Source organism: Cyprinodon tularosa, unplaced genomic scaffold, assembly GCF_016077235.1.
Source record: "Cyprinodon tularosa strain WSP-4 unplaced genomic scaffold, ASM1607723v1 ctg257, whole genome shotgun sequence".
Classification (NCBI taxonomy): domain Eukaryota; kingdom Metazoa; phylum Chordata; class Actinopteri; order Cyprinodontiformes; family Cyprinodontidae; genus Cyprinodon; species Cyprinodon tularosa.
The window spans coordinates 737,130-757,650 of NW_024038953.1; the positions used below are offsets into that span (position 1 = coordinate 737,130).

Here is a 20,521-nt window from a genome sequence, read left to right on the forward strand (position 1 = left end):
TTTTGAACCAATATTGCGATTTTATTTTGATTTTCCTTTGCCCTAACCCCAAGGGAGTAGATGTTTCAACCCAGGTGTTCAGTTTTTTGAAAGCCTACCTGTCCAGAGTCCATTGTTACAGGACTTTACCTATTGTGTGAAAAAGTTCTTACTTCTACTTGCATGCATGGATCTGTGTGTTAGCTACAACTATCTCGACTTTTCTGTGTGGTGACACACTCACTTTAACTCACTCGCATTTAACCTAAAGGGCTGGAGTGAGAAATTTAGTCTTTCATACATTAAAACTGACTGCCTCAGGGATTGGAAAATTGTGTTTTGTTAAATTGTGATTCTAGCAAATGCAATTCCTTGCCCAGTGTAAGCTTTAACAAAAAAGCTGTATACCATGAAATATTAGAGTATTTGCTGCCATATTCCTGATCGAGAGACTTTTGAGCTCTTTAAAACTTGAATTAGATTGTGGTCTTCACCTATTTTGAAAATGGCCTCATAACTCCTCTGAGTTGTGTCTCTGATGCCATAGCTGATGCCTTTGCATCTTTTTATACACACCTGTATACGCCAGAGCAGAAACTGGGGAGTTGGGAGTAGCGGCCTAGTGGTTAGGGCATAGAGCTTAGAATTCTGAGGTTCTGAGTTCGAGCCGCTAAATGATCGACCCAGTTGTCTTTAAACATTTGTTAATGTGTCTTTTGCTGAAGTTTCCTCTTATCCACAGAACTGTTGAATCTCAGGATTTCCTTCAATCAGCGTCACAAGCAGAAACAAACATGACACACTACATTTTTTCTTCCTCCAGGGAATGATCACCATCGTGTTGGAGTGCATCGACCGCCTGAACGTCTACAACACGGCTGCACACTTTTCTGAATTTGCCGGCGAGGAGGCAGCTGAGTCGTGGAAGGAGATTGTTAACCTCCTCTATGAGCTGCTGGGTAAAGAAACAGATTTACACAGAGTGATGCCTCTGTTCGATAGGTATTAATACCGTGCTGTGTTTCCACCATGCAGCTTCTCTTATCAGAGGAAACCGTTCGAACTGTGCGTTGTTCTGTGACAACCTGGACTGGCTGGTCAGCAAACTGGACCGACTGGAGGCCTCTTCAGGTAAGCTGGAGCTGATCGGTTGGATTTTATAGGTTTGCTGGATCAAAGACCTTTCTGTGACCAGGTGAAGTCAAAAACTGTTTTCAGAAAATTTTCTTTCAGATGTTTTTTTAATCTTTTAATGTATTTTAAAAAATTGATGACAGATTCCCTCTTTGCCTGCATTTAGGAATCCTTGAGGTCCTGTACTGTGTTCTGATTGAAAGCCCAGAGGTTCTAAACATCATTCAGGAGAATCACATTAAATCCATCATATCTCTGCTCGATAAGCATGGAAGGAACCACAAGGCGGGTGTTTTCCACTGCATGCTGCTTTTTAGAACAAAATGGACTAATTTGTTTTCCACATAGAGGTAAAAATCTTTTTTTTTCTCTTTAGGTTCTGGATGTCTTGCGCTCTCTCTGTGTGTGTAACGGCGTTGCTGTGAGGTCCAACCAGAACCTCATCACTGAGAACCTGCTACCAGGCCGAGACCTCCTGCTTCAGACCAACATCATCAACTACGTCACCAGGTCTGAACATGTTGTTAATACCTTTTTTCTGTGCCGGTATTTTTCTTCACTTGTCATGTTTTTGTGTTCTTCTTTCTAAAGGTTTGGCATCAGCCTGATTTGTTTTTGACTTCACTTTTCATTCTAATTATTTAAGATAAAAAGGTTCCTACATTTTATTTGTTTTTTGTTTTTATGAAGGAATAATTCCCCATATTTTCTGAAAACACTTTTGGGCCGTTTGCATTTCTTTGTTCCATCACATTTAGTTTCATTTGAATTTAATTGTTCCTCTTTTCTTTTATCTTTCTCTGAGCACCAGTTTTATATTTAAACACATTTTTCAAATAAAAACACTTTGGAACTCAATCATCATTATTTGTACTTATACAATAATTTCTCAATATCATGAATATTACTTTTTATTTCATTTTACATAAATAACATTTATTTTTATGCAGCTATTCAGCACATTTAAGTATTCTATTAACTATTTTTTCATTAATTTCATGTAAAAATCTATAAAAATGTGTCTTGGCGAAAGAAAAACTATTAAATTTTTTTTTGTCACATTGTTTGATGTATTGATATATAATGGTTTATAGTTTGATTTGGATTTAAGAGGCATGTATCAATTCAATTCAGTTTATTTCTATAGCGCCAATTCACAACACATGTCATCTCAAGGCACTTTACAATTTACCAGATCATACAGTCAGATTGATTCAAAGTTTTCTATCTCAGGAAAACCAGTTGATTGCATCGACTCATTGACTAGAAAGCAATCCCTCACACTAAGCATGCTTAGACAGTGGAGAGAAAAAAACTCCCTTTTAACAGCCAACTCCCATGTCAGAGGGTGAAGAGAGCACATCCAGCCAGTCACAGTCAGAGAAACAGGAGTACACTGAAAAACAGGCCGATCTCGAACATCTATCAAAAAATTGTAGTAAAATGTTCTTTTAATATATGTATAAAAAAGTAAAGTTTCCAAAGAAATGCTTTAAAAGACCTTCAGAAACATTGAAGAACTGGAAGCTGATGATGTGAATGTTGTTCTTTGTTCCTGTGCTCAGTGTAAGGCCAAACATCTTCCTTGGTACCTGTGAGGGATCCACACAGTATAAGAAGTGGTACTATGAGATGATTGTGGACTACGTGGAGTCCTTTGTGACAGCCCAGGCTACGCACCTACGGGTGGGCTGGGCCATGACTGAGGGCTACAGCCCGTACCCTGGAGGAGGCGAAGGCTGGGGAGGAAATGGTGTGGGAGACGACCTCTACTCTTATGGCTTTGATGGGCTGCATTTATGGTCAGGTAGGATATTCTTATTTTAACTGTTTTAGTGTGTTACTAATAAACAGGGATGCTGCAGATGTTGGGATATTTTGCTTTGCCTCGCAGGTACTGTGGCCCGCCAGGTGGCTTCGCCCAATGCTCACACTCTGGCTGCAGACGACGTAGTCAGCTGCTGCCTGGATCTGAGCGTGCCCAGTATCTCCTTCCGCATCAACGGCCATCCGGTTCAGGGCATGTTTGAGAACTTTAATGTGGACGGTCTCTTCTTCCCGGTCATCAGCTTCTCTGCTGGAGTCAAGTCAGTGCAGCACATCAATAATGTTCTTTTCTTGTTTACATTTATTTTTTTTTATTAGCTTATTCAAATTATTGGGGAAATTATTGGGATCCAACATAATCATCTTTTCCTTACATTTTCTCTCGATTGTTTTTATTTACTAAGATTGAATTTGCTGTTAAACCTGAAGTTCTGTTTTGTAGAAATTTTCTTTATCAAGAATTTAAGATTTATTTAAGCGAAGGTAAAACTAGTGAACTTTTTCGTGCAAGGATTGCCATATTTCCCTCTAATAAAGATGTATTAGATGCTCTGCTGAGCAGCTTCAACTCATAAAAAAACAAAAAACAAAAAAAACAGGAAAGGGCTTACAAACAAAAAAGAAAACATTCATTTAAAAAGCGTTCTTCTGTTTTGTCCTCAGAGTTCGGTTCCTCCTCGGTGGTCGTCATGGAGACTTTAAGTTCATGCCCCCACCAGGCTATGCCCCCTGTTATGAGGCGTTGCTGCCCAGAGAGAGGATGCGCATCGAACGCATCAAGGAGTACAAGCATGACTTCAATGGTGTACGCAACCTTTTGGGTCCCACCCAGTCCCTCACCCACACCTCTTTCACCCCCTGCCCTGTGGACACAGTCCAGGTATTAGAATGGAGGAACTAAATTCAGATTTTGGTCAGGAAGGTTGATGATTACTCAGCTGTTGGTTTTTCTCCTTGCTTAGATTGTGCTGCCCCCCCACCTGGAACGTATCAGAGAGAGGTTGGCCGAGAACATCCATGAGTTGTGGGCGGTGACTCGCATCGAGCAGGGCTGGACCTATGGGACTGTGAGTATGACTGGAAATATTATAATAATGCCTTAAAACCAATATGATATTTTTTAGATGAAAAAAATGTTTCTACTCTACAACTGCCTTTATGAAGAAAAAAAAAGGAACTTTCTTAAAATGTGAGCAGTAACTAAACTCAATCTCTTGCCAGACTACTGTGGAGGACTAACTCTGCCATACTTAAAAATAAATACAGAAATAAATAAATGGCCAATAAAAAAAATCAGCATACAATTAATTGCCCCCAAGAATACAATTAACAAATAAATGTTGGTAGAAATTAAATTATACAGTGAGACATAAATGTATATATCTCTTTTAATTAGTTTCTTTATTTGCCTTTGTAATAATTACTTTATTTATTTATTGTCCCTTATAATCTTCAACTTTATTTATTTATTACTTATTTTTTTAAGTATTTATTTGTGTACATGATATCATATTTTTGTCTTTTTGTCTGTTTATTTTTTTACCCTTTATATTTCTTCAATGCTATTTATTTCAGCCTGTTGTTTTTACATTTCTGTATGCATTTCTACCTCCTTATGCAAATGAGGAAGGGTGTGTCTTAGAGGGCCAAGCAGACTTTTCAAATGAGGAAACATACAAAATCAGCTGCAGATAAAATTGTTCTTTCAGTTTTCACTTTTGTGTTTCTCTGCAGTTCAGGGATGACAACAAGAAACTTCATCCTTGTTTGGTGGACTTCCAAAGTCTTCCTGAACCAGAGAGGAACTACAACCTGCAAATGTCAGGGGAAACCCTCAAGTGAGTTGGAAATATGCAGTTCAGATTGAATCCAAGCCAGGTTCTGTAGAACATGATCACTATAGATATGTGTTTTCCCACAGGACATTGCTAGCCTTGGGTTGCCATGTAGGTATGGGAGATGAAAAAGCAGAAGAAAATCTGAAGAAGATCAAGCTCCCTAAAACGTACAGAAACCCTCCATTTTCTTATTGCGTGTTCATTGTTAAATAATCGTCCCTGTTTGCCTAAATATGTGCCTCCATGTCCTTCAGCTACGTGATGTCCAATGGCTACAAACCGGCACCCCTCGACCTCAACCACGTCAAACTGACACCGAACCAGAATCAGCTTGTGGAAAAGTTGGCGGAAAATGGGCATAATGTTTGGGCAAGGGACCGCGTTACCCAGGGATGGACCTACAGCAACGTGCAGGTGACCTTCATTCAATTTTTTATATCTATCATTTGAATTTATTTTAAAAGTTTTGATTATTTATTTATTGGAGTTGCATGTATAATTCCCATACTTCTTCCCATATCCCCTCTAGGATATCATGAATAAGCGTAACCCTCGTTTGGTGCCGTATAATCTGCTGGATGAGAGAACTAAAAAAACCAACAGAGACAGTGTAAACAATGCTGTCCGCACCCTCATCGGCTATGGCTACAATATTGAGCCTCCGGATCAGGAGAGCAGTAAGTCACTTCATTTTGTGATTAGGAATCTCTCTGATTTTTTTTTTATTTTTTTACAGAAGTTAGGTTTTTAGTGTCCTTTGATGTCTCACCGGTTTGCTCTGATGCTGCAGCTGGCCATGGCCTTGAGAATTCCCGCGGGGACAAAGTCCGGATCTTCAGAGCAGAGAAGTCCTACGCCGTCACCCAAGGGAAGTGGTACTTTGAGTTTGAAGCCGTAACAACCGGAGAGATGAGAGTAGGCTGGGCCCGTCCCTCCGTCCGTTCTGACACCGAGCTGGGAGCTGATGAACTGGCATACGTCTTCAACGGCGATAAGGTTAGTCAAAATCTTCACTTTTATTTTGGTAAGTCTTAAATAAGAGTATAAAGATCATATCAGATTTGCTACTTGAGATTTAAAATCACTCTGCAGTTCAATCAGGATGTAGAAAAGGAAAGTGAATATCATTTCATTTTTTAATGGATGGATGGACGGAATTGCTATAATTTTCTTCTTGGCATTTAAGATATTTCATTACACATATGTCCAAATGTTTTTTCTTACTGAAATAATTTTCTTAATTAAAGATCCTAAGTTATTAGAACGCATAGCAACATAGAGGCTGAAAACTGAGATTGTTTGTTAAGTTTAAGTCTAATCTCATGCCTCCTTCCAACCCTTTTCCAGGCTCAGAGATGGCACATTGGGAATGAGCCTTTCGGTCGGCAGTGGCAGTCCGGTGACGTGGTCGGCTGCATGATTGACCTGACTGAGATGAACATCATGTTCACCCTCAATGGAGAAATGCTGATCAGTGACTCTGGCTCAGAGATGGCTTTCAAAGACATAGAAATTGGGGAAGGTGATTTAAAGTATAGAAAAATAATTGAAATAATAATAATTCATTCCTGTAAAGCTATAAAGCTTTGCTACTTAAGATGAAAAAGATACAGAAAAAATTTAAACCAACAAACCTAGAGGATGTCTTTAAGGTCTTTTCCCTAGTAGAGAGCAAACAAACAAAAAAGGCCCTTAAATGACCCAAAACTACTTTAATAAACACACGTACGCAGTGTAACATTGTGGAATCATCCTGTAATTTGAATCCCACACAGGCCTTTTTCTGGAACATTTGCTTTCCTTCATCTCCTTTGTTTCTTTTCTGACATCTGTCCTCCTGCCTTGACTCCTTCGGTCTTTCTTCATTTCCTTAACTTCCTTTCATTTCTGTTTTTTTATTATGTTTAATTTTATATATATATATATATATATATATATATATATATATATATATATATATATATATATATATATATATATATATATATATATATATATATATATCTTCATTCTTTCCTTTATAACTTCTCTATTTAGTTTCTTCCTTCCTTCCTCTCTCTGGGAAGTTAAAACTGAGTAATTCAGAATCTTTACACGGACCTGGAATGGTGGAACCTGAACAATGAAGAATGTTTGTTTTTATTTTTATTAGAAGAGAAAAGACTTGGTCAACATCCTCTAAGAGCTGTGGTCCTATGGTTTTTCTGAGGGGTTTTAAATCTTGTTTAACAGATGATCTGCAATATTTTATATCTGGGTTTCCCCCCTCAGGTTTCATCCCAGTCTGTGCCCTCGGCCTGTCCCAGGTTGGAAGGATCAATCTCGGTCAAAACGTCAGCAGTCTGCGATATTTTGCCATCTGTGGCCTGCAGGAAGGATTCGAACCTTTTGCCATCAACATGAAGCGAGACATCACCATGTGGTTCAGTAAGAGCCTGCCTCAGTTCGTTCCCGTTCCCACCGACCACAACCACATCGAGGTAGCTCTTCATCCACAGCTTTCATCATACTTTAAACTTTACATTTAGATAAGAGTCATATCAAAACACCTTGTCTCTCAGGTGTCCCGCGTAGACGGCACTGTGGACAGCGCCCCCTGTCTGAAGTTGACCCACAAGACCTTTGGGTCACAGAACGCCAACACAGACATGATGTTCCTTAGACTCAGCATGCCTGTCCAGTTCCACGAGACCTTTAAGGTCCAAGCGGGCACCACGCCTCTCACCCGAGCCCTTACTATTCCTGAGGATGAGGTGGTGGTGGTGGAGCCCGACTCTGAGTTTGAAGTTCTAAAGAAGTCTGCCAGTCGTAAGGAACAGGAGGATGAGAAGAAGGAGCCGTCTGTGGCAAAGGAGATCTCAATAGAAAACGAGAAGGATACCATGTCAGAAAAGGGGAAGAAGAAAGGGTAAGATTTTGCATGTGTTTCATCATTGGAATGGGAGGAATATAATTATCAGAGACTTTTAGAGAAAAAAATGTTTATACTACATGCAGTCATTGCTGTTACATTTTTAATTTTCTTTTAACTGTAAAAAACAGATTTTTCTTTAAAGCCAAGAAAGCTGCTATGACACCACTTGCCCCTCCTCCTGCGCCGCCAACTGTACCGCGATTGGTGGAAGATGTCGTCCCTGATGACAGAGACGACCTTGAAATCATCCTCAGTACCACCACTGTGAGAAAACACAATGCTACAGTCCCTAAAGAGGAGTTCAATAAGCTCTGCTAATTTCTTCTTCTCCTGTCAGTATTACTACGCAATTAGGATCTTTGCTGGACAGGAGCCATCCTGCGTGTGGGTTGGGTGGGTCACCCCTGACTACCACCAGTACGACCCGAACTTTGACCTCTCCAAGGTGCGCAGCGTCACAGTGACTGTGGGAGATGATAGAGGCAACATTCATGACAGGTAAATACAATTTTGTGAAAAAGAAGGTACACCCTATGTCAGTTATAGGGTTTCACGTATCAGGATGGTATAAAAGTTGTGGTGGTTTTACCTGGTTTGACACCAAAACATCGCATAGATCCACACCGTCATTATTTATTTAGTAAGATGAAACCTGCAGTGCAGTAAGTGAAACACTGAGTAACCACCTTCAGTAACAGTCTCTCTTTCTGGTCGGTTTCTGCCTGATTTATTCGTCGGTTTTGTCGCTATGAAGGAAATTAGGCCCAGTTTTTTGGAGCGCCGTTTCATTTCTCTAATGACCCAATTTAGGCTGAGTTTCAGCTTTGGTCAAATGCTTTTACATTTCACTCTGGAATACTTTAGTGTTCAGAGGAACTCTCAATCAAGTTAATGAGGAGAGGATGCCAAGATTCTGTGGCTACAGATCAAGGCAGAGTTATCAGCAATCCAACACTTTGCTTGATGTTTTTTTTTATCATAATTTCTTGGTGTTTAGATTTTTCCCCAAAATGTTGAAGTACATTATGACCAGACAGCTCAGCTTTGGTCTTATCTATCCAATGGTTATTGCTCCAGAAATCTTTGTCGTCTTTATTCATATGCAGATTTGTAAATAAAAGCTCTGCTTATATTAAAAATATATTTGACATTTAAAATGATAACAGAGCTCTGCGTTTGATAACATATGCAAAAACTAGGGCTAGAGTTAGAAATAGGTAGAAATATCTTAATCATCCTTAATTTGAGTCTTTAAACAAAATGATCTGCTAATGGAATGAGTATTATTACACTTAAAAAATAATAATTAGATATTATGGACTTGAAATAAGACAATGCAGTTTTTTTTATTTCAAATGGAAATTGTCTTATTCTATTGGAAAATGAAAACTTGCTTAATTCAAGAAAATATTTACTTATTTTAAGAAAACTTGACTTTGGTAAATGTTTTTGCATTGCACTTCTTTAAGGATTTTACTGTTATTTTAATATTTTACCTAGTGAGCACATTCCTGGGTGTCGACTGCTGAGAGAGTCGTTATCAGTCTTAAATGTTTTCTGCTTGTGAATTTTCTCGCAGTGAAATTGCTTATAATGAGCTGTAGTTCTTTTTATAAAATCCCCATCTTGGTGCTGTGTTTGTACACACGTTTGTCCCCCAGAATACCAAACTGAACAGATTCTTCTTTAATTGAGATGTTGATAGTCATGAATATCATCCATTCAATGGTTTTGATGACCAAAATCCTAAAAAAGAAGGTGAGTAATTGTATGCTGGTGAAGATTCTCAGTCATCCAGGTCATACTCCTTCCAAAAGAAAGTTAAAAATAAACCACTGGCCACAGTCTTGTTTGGTTTGAACTGTACTGGGGATTACAAAGGGATGAACCTGTTTTCAGTCCAATTTGCATGGTTTATAAGCCATAACAAGGCTTTTGTTGGGCTACTCTATAAAAACCTGGAGCTCAATGCCACTCAAGACATTTGGAATTGAGAAAACTTTCTGGACGGGAAGTGAAATGTCTTCAACCTTGAAAAACAAAGTCCATTGCTTTTTTTGGAACAAGTGTATGATTATTTCATTTTTAGTTTCAAATTCACCTAATAAACCATTATAGTGTCCAATCTGTGTTTTTGTTTTCTGAAGGTTAAAGTGAAAATGGTTTTGGAACCAAATAAAGACAAGAAAATTTGTATTATGTTTTTAATTCATGTCTGCTTGGACAATGTCAGCTGAGCTGAGTTTACTGTATATGTTTGACTTGCTTGCAGTATGAAGCACAGTAACTGTTATATGGTCTGGGGGGGAGACCTGGTCAGCAACCAGCAGACTCGCTTCAGCCAGGAAGACATGGTGATTGGCTGCCTGGTGGACCTAGCCACAGGCCTTATGACCTTTACAGCCAATGGGAAGGAGATCAACACCTTTTACCAGGTATGGAAGGGGACTGCTAGCTTTTGTAACCTTAAGGCTGTGTTTGACTGTGCCTTTATTCTCCTTTAGGTGGAGCCTAACACCAAACTTTTCCCTGCAGTCTTCATTCAACCCACCAATCAGAACATGGCACAGCTGGAGCTGGGCAAACTCAAGGTTAGAAAAAGCAAAACTACACCTGCTTATTAGCTTTAACCTCTACAAGCGAGATAAAGATTTGCAACCAACAACCTGCAGAAATGACTAAAATCTGTTAAAAAATCTAATGAAGAAAAATAAGAGGCTTTATATGAAATAAAATTTCAAAGAACAGTAAATGGTCTATATTATTCACCCAGGATGTCAAAACTTCAAGACCCGGAAGGAGATGTTTCTAAAATCTTTATTGTCTCTCCGATATCAGAACATCATGCCAATATCAGCAGCGATGTTCCGCAGCGAACGGAAGAATCCCGTCCCTCAGTGCCCTCCCAGGCTGGACGTCCAGATGCTTACTCCTGTAATTTGGAGCCGTATGCCCAACAACTTCCTGAAACCAGAGGTTGGCAAAGTGAGCGAGCGACTGGGATGGATGGTGGAGTGTGTTGAACCTCTCATCATGATGGCCCTTCACATCCCAGAGGAGAACAGGTCAGATTCAGTTTGGTTTCTGACTTTTTTCACACAGCAACTGAGGAAGGAAATCATTAAAGCAGGCATGCCCAAAGTCGGTCCTTGAGGGCTGCTGTCCTGCATATTTTAGAGGTTTCCCTGCTTTAGCACAGCTGATTTTCATTGATAGCTGATTAGCAGGATTTATCTGAACTACAATCCTCAGAATCACATTTGCTAAAGCAAGGAAACCACTTTTGGCATGTCTGCATTAAAGCATCACAAACTACTTTATACAGGACCTTTTTATGGTAATAGTATTAATTTTGATCTGTTGTTTAAATTGCACTGATATGGTTGGCTATAACCTCATTACTCAATAAGACCAACAACTGGGTAGCAACTATTTGGGTGGGTCTGATCCATGCTCTAACCAGGACCCTACAGACTTTAATCCCACAGAAGCTTTAATCATGTCATAGCAGTTAGGGAATTTGACCTCAACACAATTTTGCAAAGACTGTCCAACTTCTGGCTGATTTTTAATGTTGTTTTGTGCTCTTACATACCAAAGTGTTGCAGAGCCAAATCCTGGGTTCATTAAATTCAAAACTGGATAGACTGTCTACTATTTTATAGAAGACAAGATATTTGGCCATGCATCACAGTGGTCATTTATGACTTTAGGGACAGTTTTAGATAGAAATATTTTATATGTGTCAAACAGTAAGAATAACTTGTGTTATTACAGGTGTATTGACATCCTGGAGCTGTCAGAGCGCCTGGATCTCATGAAGTTCCACTACCACACGCTCATGCTGTACTGTGCTGTGTGCGCTCTTGGCAACAACCGAGTAGCTCACGCGTTGTGTAGCCATGTGGACGAGTCTCAGCTCTTCTATGCCACAGAGAATACCTACCTTCCAGGGCCTCTCCGAAGCGGCTACTATGACCTGCTGATCAGCATTCACCTGGAGTCGGCTAAACGGGCCCGTCTAGGCACTAACAAGGAGTTTATAGTCCCCATGTCTCAGGAGACTCTAAGCATCAAGCTGTATACTGATGTGAAGAAAGCCCACTCTCTTCCTGGTGTCGGCCTCACCACCTGCTTACGACCAAAGCTGCATTTCTCATCTGTTAACTTTGTAGGCACAGATCCTGATATATACACCCTAAGTCCAGTGTTTCCACTACAGGTAAAAAAAAAAGCATAAAAAATAACAGAATATGTTAATTTCGAATGCTTCTTAATGGCTTTGATTTTCTTTTGCAGGAGTTAAAAACCAGAGCTATTAACATGCTGACAGAAGCTGTGCTGGATGGTAGTCAGGCAATGCGCGATCCAGTAGGTGGCAGTGTAGAGTTCCATTTCGTCCCCATCCTCAAGCTCATCAGTACGCTTCTCATTATGGGCATCTTCAACGACGAGGACACCAAGCACATCCTCAAGATGATCGATCCAAACGTCTTCAGTGGCAAGGAGGAAGAGGAGGAGGAGGAAGGAGAAAAGACTGAGGAGGGGGAAGCTGTTGAGGGGGAGAGCAAAGAGCAGGAGGAAAAGGAAACAGAGGAGGCAGAGCTTGAGGATGAGGGGGTTGGTGATGAGGAAGAGGAGGGCCTGAAAGAGCTGGAGAAAGAGGAGCAAGAGGATGAGGAGGCTGAGCCTAAAGAAGAAGGTGAGGAGGGTGAACATAAAGAAGAAGAGGAGGCCAAAGGTGGTAAAGTGGATGGAGAGAAAGCAGAGGAAGAAAAAGAGGAGGAGGCAGTGGAGCCAGAAGGCAAAGAGGAAGAGGAGGGTCCAGAGGAAGGACTTCTTCAAATGAAGCTGCCAGAGTCTGTCAAGCTGCAGGTTGTTTTAACGTCTAAACCTTTGTCTCTGTGAAATGTTCACATCACATGAAAATCAATCATAGAAATGGTGATTAACTAATTGCGTTTTGCCTTTCAGATGTGCACCCTTCTGCAGTACTTCTGTGACTGCGAGCTCAGACACAGAGTGGAAACCATCGTCGCTTACTCAAACAGGTTCATGACGGATGTCCAGAAGAATCAGCGAGTGCGCTACAACTTGCTGATGAAAGCTTTCACCATGTCGGCTGCAGAGACCGCCCGCAGGACCCGCGAGTTCCGATCACCACCGCAAGATCAGGTACCAACAGTGGTGAACAGCAACAAGGTCTATTTAGACTGAGCCGGGCACAATGGTCTTTCAGTCCTCTTTGAATTAATCTCCACAATTAACTGACATCTTTAGTTACTCAAGATGAGAATCTTTTACAAAGACAGTGTTTGGATGGAGAAGCTATGAGTTATTGTGTGTCTATAGATTCATTATAATTTGCTTATACTGGCAGTAAAAAAGAATTAAAACTATTTGTTTAAAAAACAGGAAATTTCAAAATATGTGCCTGTATTTTAAAGCATCTCTCTTGTATATACAATTGTATAAACCTGATATTACATTTAAGTATTTTAGATTTAGAATGATGATTAAATTAAATCAAGGCTCTTTACAGATCTACGAAGCCCACAAAAATTATCTGGTTGTGTAATTATATATAAACATATATAATGGCTAACCTCAATAAAAAAAATAAATCCTCTTCTCTTATATGAGAATCCTGCAAAGTTATATTTGCAGGATTCTTTAACTTTATTGGGGAAAGGGAAAAACAAACAAACAAAAAAAAACACACCATTATAGCTCTTATTCCAAAGATAATAATATTCCAGATGAAACTACTGTGATGGGAAAAAAACAGAGAGAAGGTAAAGTTGTCAGAATCCAGAACAAAGGACCCAATATTTAGGCAAGACAGACAGTGGGAGTACTTAAAAAGCATTTATTAAAATGAACAGGTCTTTGAGAACAGCTGCTTGAATGTCTGAGGCAGGAAATTCAAACGGTGGAAGGTTATGAACGGGAGTCACTAACCTGGCTTACAAGTACGGTCTATAGCCATAGAACAAGGTAGGATCAGGCAGATGGGCTGCCAACATAATGAGAGTCTCCCAGATACCGCAGCCCCACAGAACATGCAGGAATCCAAAGCCCGGTCAGGCAAACAGATCAGAAGAGGAACAGGCAGGCTCAGAGGTTCAGGAGTCCAAAGACAGTTCAGGTAAATCCTTTCAGAAAGGAACAGCAGGCCAAGTGGTTGAGAGGCAGATAGGTCAGGATCAAGAAACCAGAAACACCAAGGAACTCTAAAAACACTCTCACCACTGGCTAGAGAAAACAAGAATAATCTGGCCTTGATGACTGGATGCAAGCCCCTTAAATAGAGGCAGGAGCGGGTGGATCCGATGAGCAGTGATGAGAAACCGGGCAGAGTTATACAGGTGAATGGAATGAGTAATTAAGCTAGTCATCAGTGTCAAGGACATGACTAAGTTAGACTTTGAACTAACAAGATAGAGAGAAATAGTAGGAGGCATAATTATGAAAAGTGATCCCTATGTTATTTTTGAATACTAGTAAGTTTTTACTAACTTGAAACTAAATACATGTTATTGTATATTTTTACAGCATTTATGCTGATATCTTTCTCCCACTGTGCTCGTCCTGAAGGTTATCTTACTGACCAACTTTAAACATGGCCCAGAGGATGAAGACTGTCCTGTTCCGGAGGACGTGCGAGAGACATTGGCTAATTTCCATAATGAGATCCTTCTTCACTGCGGTAAGAAGTTCCTCCATCTATAAATTTTAATAATTTTTATTCTGTTATCTGCATACATTTTGGATTGTAACTTTACATTATGTGCCTGTAGGTGTACACATAGAGCAGGAAGCAGAGGAAGAGGAGGTGGACACATCACTCAGGGGTAGACTCCTCAGTCTGGTGGAAAAGGTTAAGAACTTCCGCAAAAAGGAAGAAGAGGAAAAGCCAGAGGTGGAGGAGGAACCAAAACCAAGTAAGAGGAACTGTGAATTTGCCAGAGTTTTGTTTTCTATAAATATCCTGAAACTATAAAAATGAATTTAGCCTGATTGGACTGAAATCATAAATGTTTTACTTAGGTACCCTTCAGGAGCTTATCTCCCACACCATGATCCACTGGGCCCAGGAGTCTTTTATCCAAAACCCCGAACTGGTGCGTTTGATGTTCAGCCTGCTCCACAGGCAATACGACGGCCTCGGAGAGCTGATAAGAGCTCTGCCCAAAGCCTATGCCATCAATGCTGTGTCCATTCAAGACACCATGGACCTGCTGGAGTGTTTGGGACAGATCCGATCGCTGCTCATCGTCCAGATGGGTCCCGAAGAGGAGAGGCTTATGATCCAAAGCATCGGGTCAGTTAGGTCATGCTTTCCTAGTAAGGGAAGTCCCTGGTTGTCTATGGGCCTCAAGCAATTGGATCTGGGGCCCTAAGAAAGAAATGGTGGAATTTAAGAGAGGAAGCCAATTTTAACTGGATGAGCTTAAAGGAAATCACTGAATATTATTTGCTAAGGCATTTTTTTTAGAAAATAGATGTAGATGTGGGTCTTTCTGATCCTTATCTACAAAGACAGGGCATGGAGGAAGGCTCGGAGGATTGTAGCAGACATCTCTCACCCTTTGCCCTGCCAGTTTTAACTTCTGAAGTCTGGGAGGCGCCACATGGATCCCCTGACTAGAGGTTCCCTAAAACATAAAGTGTCCCAAACGCCATCACTTTCTTGAATTCCAAAAGTAAAGCATCTGCTCATAATACCTGAACTGCTCTAGCTTCATGCATTTTATTGGACCGCTTTTTCTGTGTATTTATGTTTATTTATTGCTTGTTTTCTATTTTTCATTGTATTTTTTAGTAATGCCTTTATGGTGAGCCTAAGGAAATGTTCCAAATAAACAATAGAAACAAACAGCAGAACATAATTTATTCCACTGAACAAGAAACAATTTGGTATATAATTGCATCATCATAAAAATGAAATATAAAAAGAGAAATATATTTCTCTCAATTTAACAAACAAATAAACATACCAGTTCCTTTTAATCTTACACGAACATGTTATACAGTTAAATAAAAATAATTTCAATTTATGCTGAAAAAGATCAAGTCAGTTTTAACAGTCAAGTAATTATTAAAAGACATATCAAAAATGTTAAGCTCTTTAATCTATGTGCCAATGGAAGCTTTTATGGGAAACCTAGATTTAGGATCAGCTTAGTTCGCTTTTGCCTTTGGGATGTCTCTGATTTGACTATTTTTAAAGGTTTAACATCTAATATTGATGGAATTATGAAATTTACTCCACCTAAATCTATTAAAGTGATTCTAACTTACGGATATGTTCTTGGGCGTTGCAGGAACATCATGAACAACAAGGTGTTCTATCAGCACCCTAACCTGATGAGAGCTCTTGGGATGCATGAAACCGTCATGGAGGTGATGGTCAATGTGTTGGGTGGGGGAGGGGACTCCAAGGTAATGTAGAGTTTTCTGTATTTTAAAGAACTTTCTTTTCTACACACCATGAAAAAAACAGGTTGTCCTAATTTTCCCATTTTTGTTTCTAGGAGATTCGATTCCCTCAAATGGTGACCAACTGCTGTCGCTTCCTGTGTTACTTCTGTCGCATCAGCCGGCAGAACCAACGCTCCATGTTCGACCACCTGAATTATCTGCTGCAGAACAGTGGCATTGGCTTGGGTCAGTATGCTCATTTTCAAAAGCTTGAGTAATCTGATTTAATTTACAATATTTCGGAATTAAAAATGTGAGAGAAAGCTAATAGATAAGCTAAAGAACATAAAAGAAAAAACACAAACATAGACATAATGACGTTTGGTATATTATAATTTGTATATTTAAATCTGAGCAATGGAAGATGAAAGTACCATTTCTTGTTTATGCACACAAACTTGGCTAATAAAGATAATTTTGATTCGGAATTTAAAAGAAATCACTGAAAGTGATGTCCACTGCAGAGGATTAATACTTTAAAGCCATAGAGAAAAGTGCAAGCCTAGTGTGTTTTGTCCAAATTTATTTATGTTAAATCTCTAAAACATGTTTTCTAAAAATGTCTAAATAGGGAGGGTAAAAATTTTATTATCTATCTGATATAAAATCTAAATATAAGTCAATCAATATAGATCTTTTAAGCTATTCAGTATTAGTTCATGATTAGATCATTTCATAATTTCTTGGCAAATGCTTCTATCTAAATGTTTGCAATGAACATTGTTCCTCCACATGATATTCCTCATTATTTGGGAATATCCATCTTGTAAAGAATCCCTTTGACAAAAACTCTTTTTCTTGTGGACTGAATTCAATAAACTCTTTTCCCCTTTAAATGCAGGCATGCGTGGGTCCACGCCTCTGGATGTAGCTGCTGCCTCCTGCATCGACAACAATGAGCTGGCCTTGGCTTTGCAAGAGCAGGACCTTGAAATGGTTGGAGCAAATGAAACAGCAAAAAAGTAAAATTCTACCAGAAAGCACATGTTGGCTTTCAGGATAATCCATTTCTGTGTTTCATGTTCCTGTTGTTATAGGTAGTGACCTACCTGGCTGGCTGCGGACTGCAGAGTTGTCCGATGCTTCTATCTAAGGGTTACCCTGACATTGGCTGGAATCCGTGTGGAGGAGAGAGATATCTGGATTTCCTGCGCTTTGCTGTGTTTGTGAATGGTCTGCCACCAATATCAGCATGTTTCATAATAATAGCATAAAGGTTCATCAGCAGTTCCTTAAATGTGCATTCCCCTTGTCTTTGCAGGAGAGAGCGTGGAGGAGAACGCCAATGTTGTTGTGCGTTTGCTCATCCGTCGCCCTGAATGCTTTGGCCCAGCCCTGAGAGGAGAGGGTGGCAACGGTCTACTGGCTGCCATGGAGGAGGCCATTAAGATCTCAGAGGATCCAGCAAGGGATGGACCAACGGTGAAAAAAGACAGACGGTTCATGTGAGTGCATGAAGATCAAAAGTTTTAAAAAGTTTTTCTTTCTTTCATTCTGTACAATCATTGTCATGGTTGGCAGGTTTGGAGTTGAGGGACAGCATGAGGAGAACCGTGTTCACCTGGGGAATGCCATCATGTCCTTCTACTCCGCACTAATTGATCTGCTGGGCCGCTGTGCACCTGAGATGCATGTAAGGAAAAATAATTTTTTATTAACACTGTTGCTGACTAAATATCAAGGGAAAATAAAGAATAAGAAGGTTGATAATGAGTGAAGGAAAACTGAAAATTTTTGGTCGTGATACAGAGTTTTGCATTAGTTGTCAATAACTTAAGCTGTAGTTACATTGTTTGTTTGGGGTGTTTTTTGGAGTTTTTGCGGCACTAGTGGCTAGTAGGCTGACAGAAAAGGGGTTATGAGAGAGGGGGAGAGACATGCTGCAAAGGACCGCAGGTCGATTCGAACCCGGTCAGCCGCATCGAGTACATGGGTCGTGCTCGCTAACCACTGCTCCACCAGCACGCCCCAGTTGCATTGTTGAAAGACAAACTTCATGCATGTCATTCTTTTGTTTTTTTGCAGCTAATCCAAGCAGGGAAAGGTGAAGCTCTAAGAATCCGAGCGATCCTCAGATCTCTGGTGCCCATAGAGGACCTGGTGGGAGTAATAAGCCTGCCGGTTCAGATACCTGCCTTTGGTAAAGGTAAGGCAATGAAAACTTTTGGATAAATCTACATATAAGTGTGTTTAAATGATCTCTTTATATGCTGCTAAATGTTTTGCCTCTCTGTATGTTCTGTTACTCGGTGATAGAGAAAATAACTATAATTGGCTTTTCTTTCCTCTGTAGTAACATTTATTGTTGAGATTGGAAGCAAACTTGTAGTGATTATTATGCTGCCTTCAAAAATACGACAAATATCAGGTTTTTGAGTGTCTGACAGGAGATTCTTTGGCCAGTGTCATGCAAGCTGCTAGTCTGCCATTTTCTTGATGCATCTATGGTATTCCAGTGCAATGATAAATGCATTCTCATGTATTTTTCATTTCTCTCAAACAACAGATGGTCAGATCATAGAGCCAAAGATGTCTGCCAGTTTTGTGCCGGACCACAAAGCCTCCATGGTGCTGTTCCTCGACAGAGTATATGGCATTGACAATCAGGACTTCCTGCTTCATGTGCTTGAAGTCGGCTTCCTTCCCGACATGAGAGCTGGAGCTTCTCTGGATACAGTGAGTATCACTGGACAAAGGGCCAGCTTAACAGTTCCAGTGATCTCTTGTAGGTACTCTAACATCTGTTTTCTTTGACATTAGGTGGCCTTCAGTACAACTGAAATGGCGCTGGCTCTGAACCGCTACCTCTGCTCAGCTGTTCTGCCTCTGCTCACCAAGTGTGCCCCACTGTTTGCTGGGACGGACCATAGAGCCATTATGATCGACTCCATGCTCCACACCATTTACCGCCTGTCGCGCGGCCGAGCTCTGACCAAGGCCCAGAGGGATGTCATTGAAGAGTGCCTGATGTCGCTCTGCAAGTCAGTGTTACAGATTTAGATCTTTTGCAAGAAAAAATTTGAAAACAGAAAATAATTCATCTTAAATGCACCATCTGATCCAAACTAAGAAGAGAGACAAATCATACCTTTCTCAATATATAAAGTTTTACTCACTAATGGTTTGAATGAAATCTACAGGTACCTCAAACCCTCCATGCTGCAGCATCTGCTCAGACGGCTGGTATTCGATGTACCCATCCTGAATGAATATGCAAAGATGCCACTGAAGGTTTGATTAATCCCCTGAACATTGCATGTCTAAGGAAAACTATTTATTTACAATGAATTAATACCTTTATGACCAAGAGATTAGTCTGTTGTGAGTATACACTTTATAGAAACCCTTCTTCTCATTTCAGCTGCTCACTAATCACTATGAGCGCTGCTGGAAGTACTACTGTTTACCAAACGGTTGGGCGAACTTTGGAGTGACCTCAGAGGAGGAGCTTCATCTGTCTCGAAAGCTCTTTTGGGGAATCTTTGAATCGTTGGCCCACAAGGTAAGAGATAAGTTTTGCAATATTCACATCATTCTGATTTTTATTGGGATTATGTGTTGTGGAGCTGCAGGGGTTGAGGAATAGTTTCACATTTCCTGACCTTTGCTCAGTTTCATCCATTAGCTAAAGGCTACGCTTTGGTTACAAAGATGCCAAAGGGTCAGATTGAGTGATGGTATCAATCAGGGTAAGGGTATTGTTAGATTCAAAATATTGTGAGTTCATATTTCATAGAGGACAAAAATGAATCTGAAGCACGAAGGGATTTTGAAACAGAGCTTTTCCTGCAGGAATGAGAAAGGCTGCTGCTCACATCCCAGCACCAATCTGACCCCCAACGGAACAGCTTTTATTCACAGAGCAGAAACAGATGGGTGGGTTTTATGACCCTAGAATGACCAACTGGCTGAGAGGCAGGTCATAAAAGTTTATGACCCTGTAAATGCCTTCTGGCTGAAGGCAAGTCTAAAATAAACCTCCTGATTGAATCACAGGACAGAATGTAGCATCTTATTTCTTCAATGTTTCATATGCACACACATTAATTTTATAATTGTCATTCAATAACTCTAACAGGTATCAAAAATTTCATTTTATTATTCAAAGATGGAAAACATTAAGAGCAAATTTTAATATCCCAAGATAACATCCAAGCCCATCTAGAATCTCACATAAAAGCAGGAAAACACAGTAGTGGCAGGATCATGCTGTGGGGCTATTCTTTTATTGATGGAAGTGGGCATTTTGTCAACGTGAATTATATATAGAGTATTCCAGATGTGCATCAGCTTTTACCCAAATAGCCCAAATCCTCAGTGTCTACCAGGCTGATGATCAAAAGGT

At 40.1% G+C, this 20,521-nt stretch overlaps 1 protein-coding gene across 1 annotated transcript in view; it reads left to right on the top strand.

Moving 5' to 3' along the window:
• The window catches only part of ryr1b (ryanodine receptor 1b (skeletal)), a 99,487-nt gene that overhangs the window by 38,986 nt on the left and 39,980 nt on the right, over positions 1-20,521 (top strand). The window contains exons 14-51 of the mRNA XM_038288481.1: positions 803-938; positions 1,015-1,110; positions 1,280-1,398; positions 1,490-1,623; positions 2,679-2,920; positions 3,008-3,200; positions 3,604-3,820; positions 3,903-4,007; positions 4,675-4,778; positions 4,862-4,945; positions 5,033-5,192; positions 5,308-5,455; positions 5,569-5,774; positions 6,126-6,300; positions 7,050-7,258; positions 7,340-7,686; positions 7,821-7,956; positions 8,030-8,190; positions 9,965-10,127; positions 10,197-10,283; positions 10,531-10,757; positions 11,470-11,914; positions 11,992-12,567; positions 12,667-12,867; positions 14,290-14,401; positions 14,493-14,636; positions 14,743-15,016; positions 16,020-16,137; positions 16,230-16,362; positions 17,018-17,112; positions 17,214-17,349; positions 17,438-17,621; positions 17,698-17,809; positions 18,202-18,322; positions 18,683-18,852; positions 18,937-19,157; positions 19,317-19,407; positions 19,538-19,678. Coding sequence (XP_038144409.1) covers positions 803-938; positions 1,015-1,110; positions 1,280-1,398; positions 1,490-1,623; positions 2,679-2,920; positions 3,008-3,200; positions 3,604-3,820; positions 3,903-4,007; positions 4,675-4,778; positions 4,862-4,945; positions 5,033-5,192; positions 5,308-5,455; positions 5,569-5,774; positions 6,126-6,300; positions 7,050-7,258; positions 7,340-7,686; positions 7,821-7,956; positions 8,030-8,190; positions 9,965-10,127; positions 10,197-10,283; positions 10,531-10,757; positions 11,470-11,914; positions 11,992-12,567; positions 12,667-12,867; positions 14,290-14,401; positions 14,493-14,636; positions 14,743-15,016; positions 16,020-16,137; positions 16,230-16,362; positions 17,018-17,112; positions 17,214-17,349; positions 17,438-17,621; positions 17,698-17,809; positions 18,202-18,322; positions 18,683-18,852; positions 18,937-19,157; positions 19,317-19,407; positions 19,538-19,678 — 6,723 coding nt within the window. The remainder of the gene's footprint in view (positions 1-802; positions 939-1,014; positions 1,111-1,279; positions 1,399-1,489; positions 1,624-2,678; positions 2,921-3,007; positions 3,201-3,603; positions 3,821-3,902; positions 4,008-4,674; positions 4,779-4,861; positions 4,946-5,032; positions 5,193-5,307; positions 5,456-5,568; positions 5,775-6,125; positions 6,301-7,049; positions 7,259-7,339; positions 7,687-7,820; positions 7,957-8,029; positions 8,191-9,964; positions 10,128-10,196; positions 10,284-10,530; positions 10,758-11,469; positions 11,915-11,991; positions 12,568-12,666; positions 12,868-14,289; positions 14,402-14,492; positions 14,637-14,742; positions 15,017-16,019; positions 16,138-16,229; positions 16,363-17,017; positions 17,113-17,213; positions 17,350-17,437; positions 17,622-17,697; positions 17,810-18,201; positions 18,323-18,682; positions 18,853-18,936; positions 19,158-19,316; positions 19,408-19,537; positions 19,679-20,521) is intronic.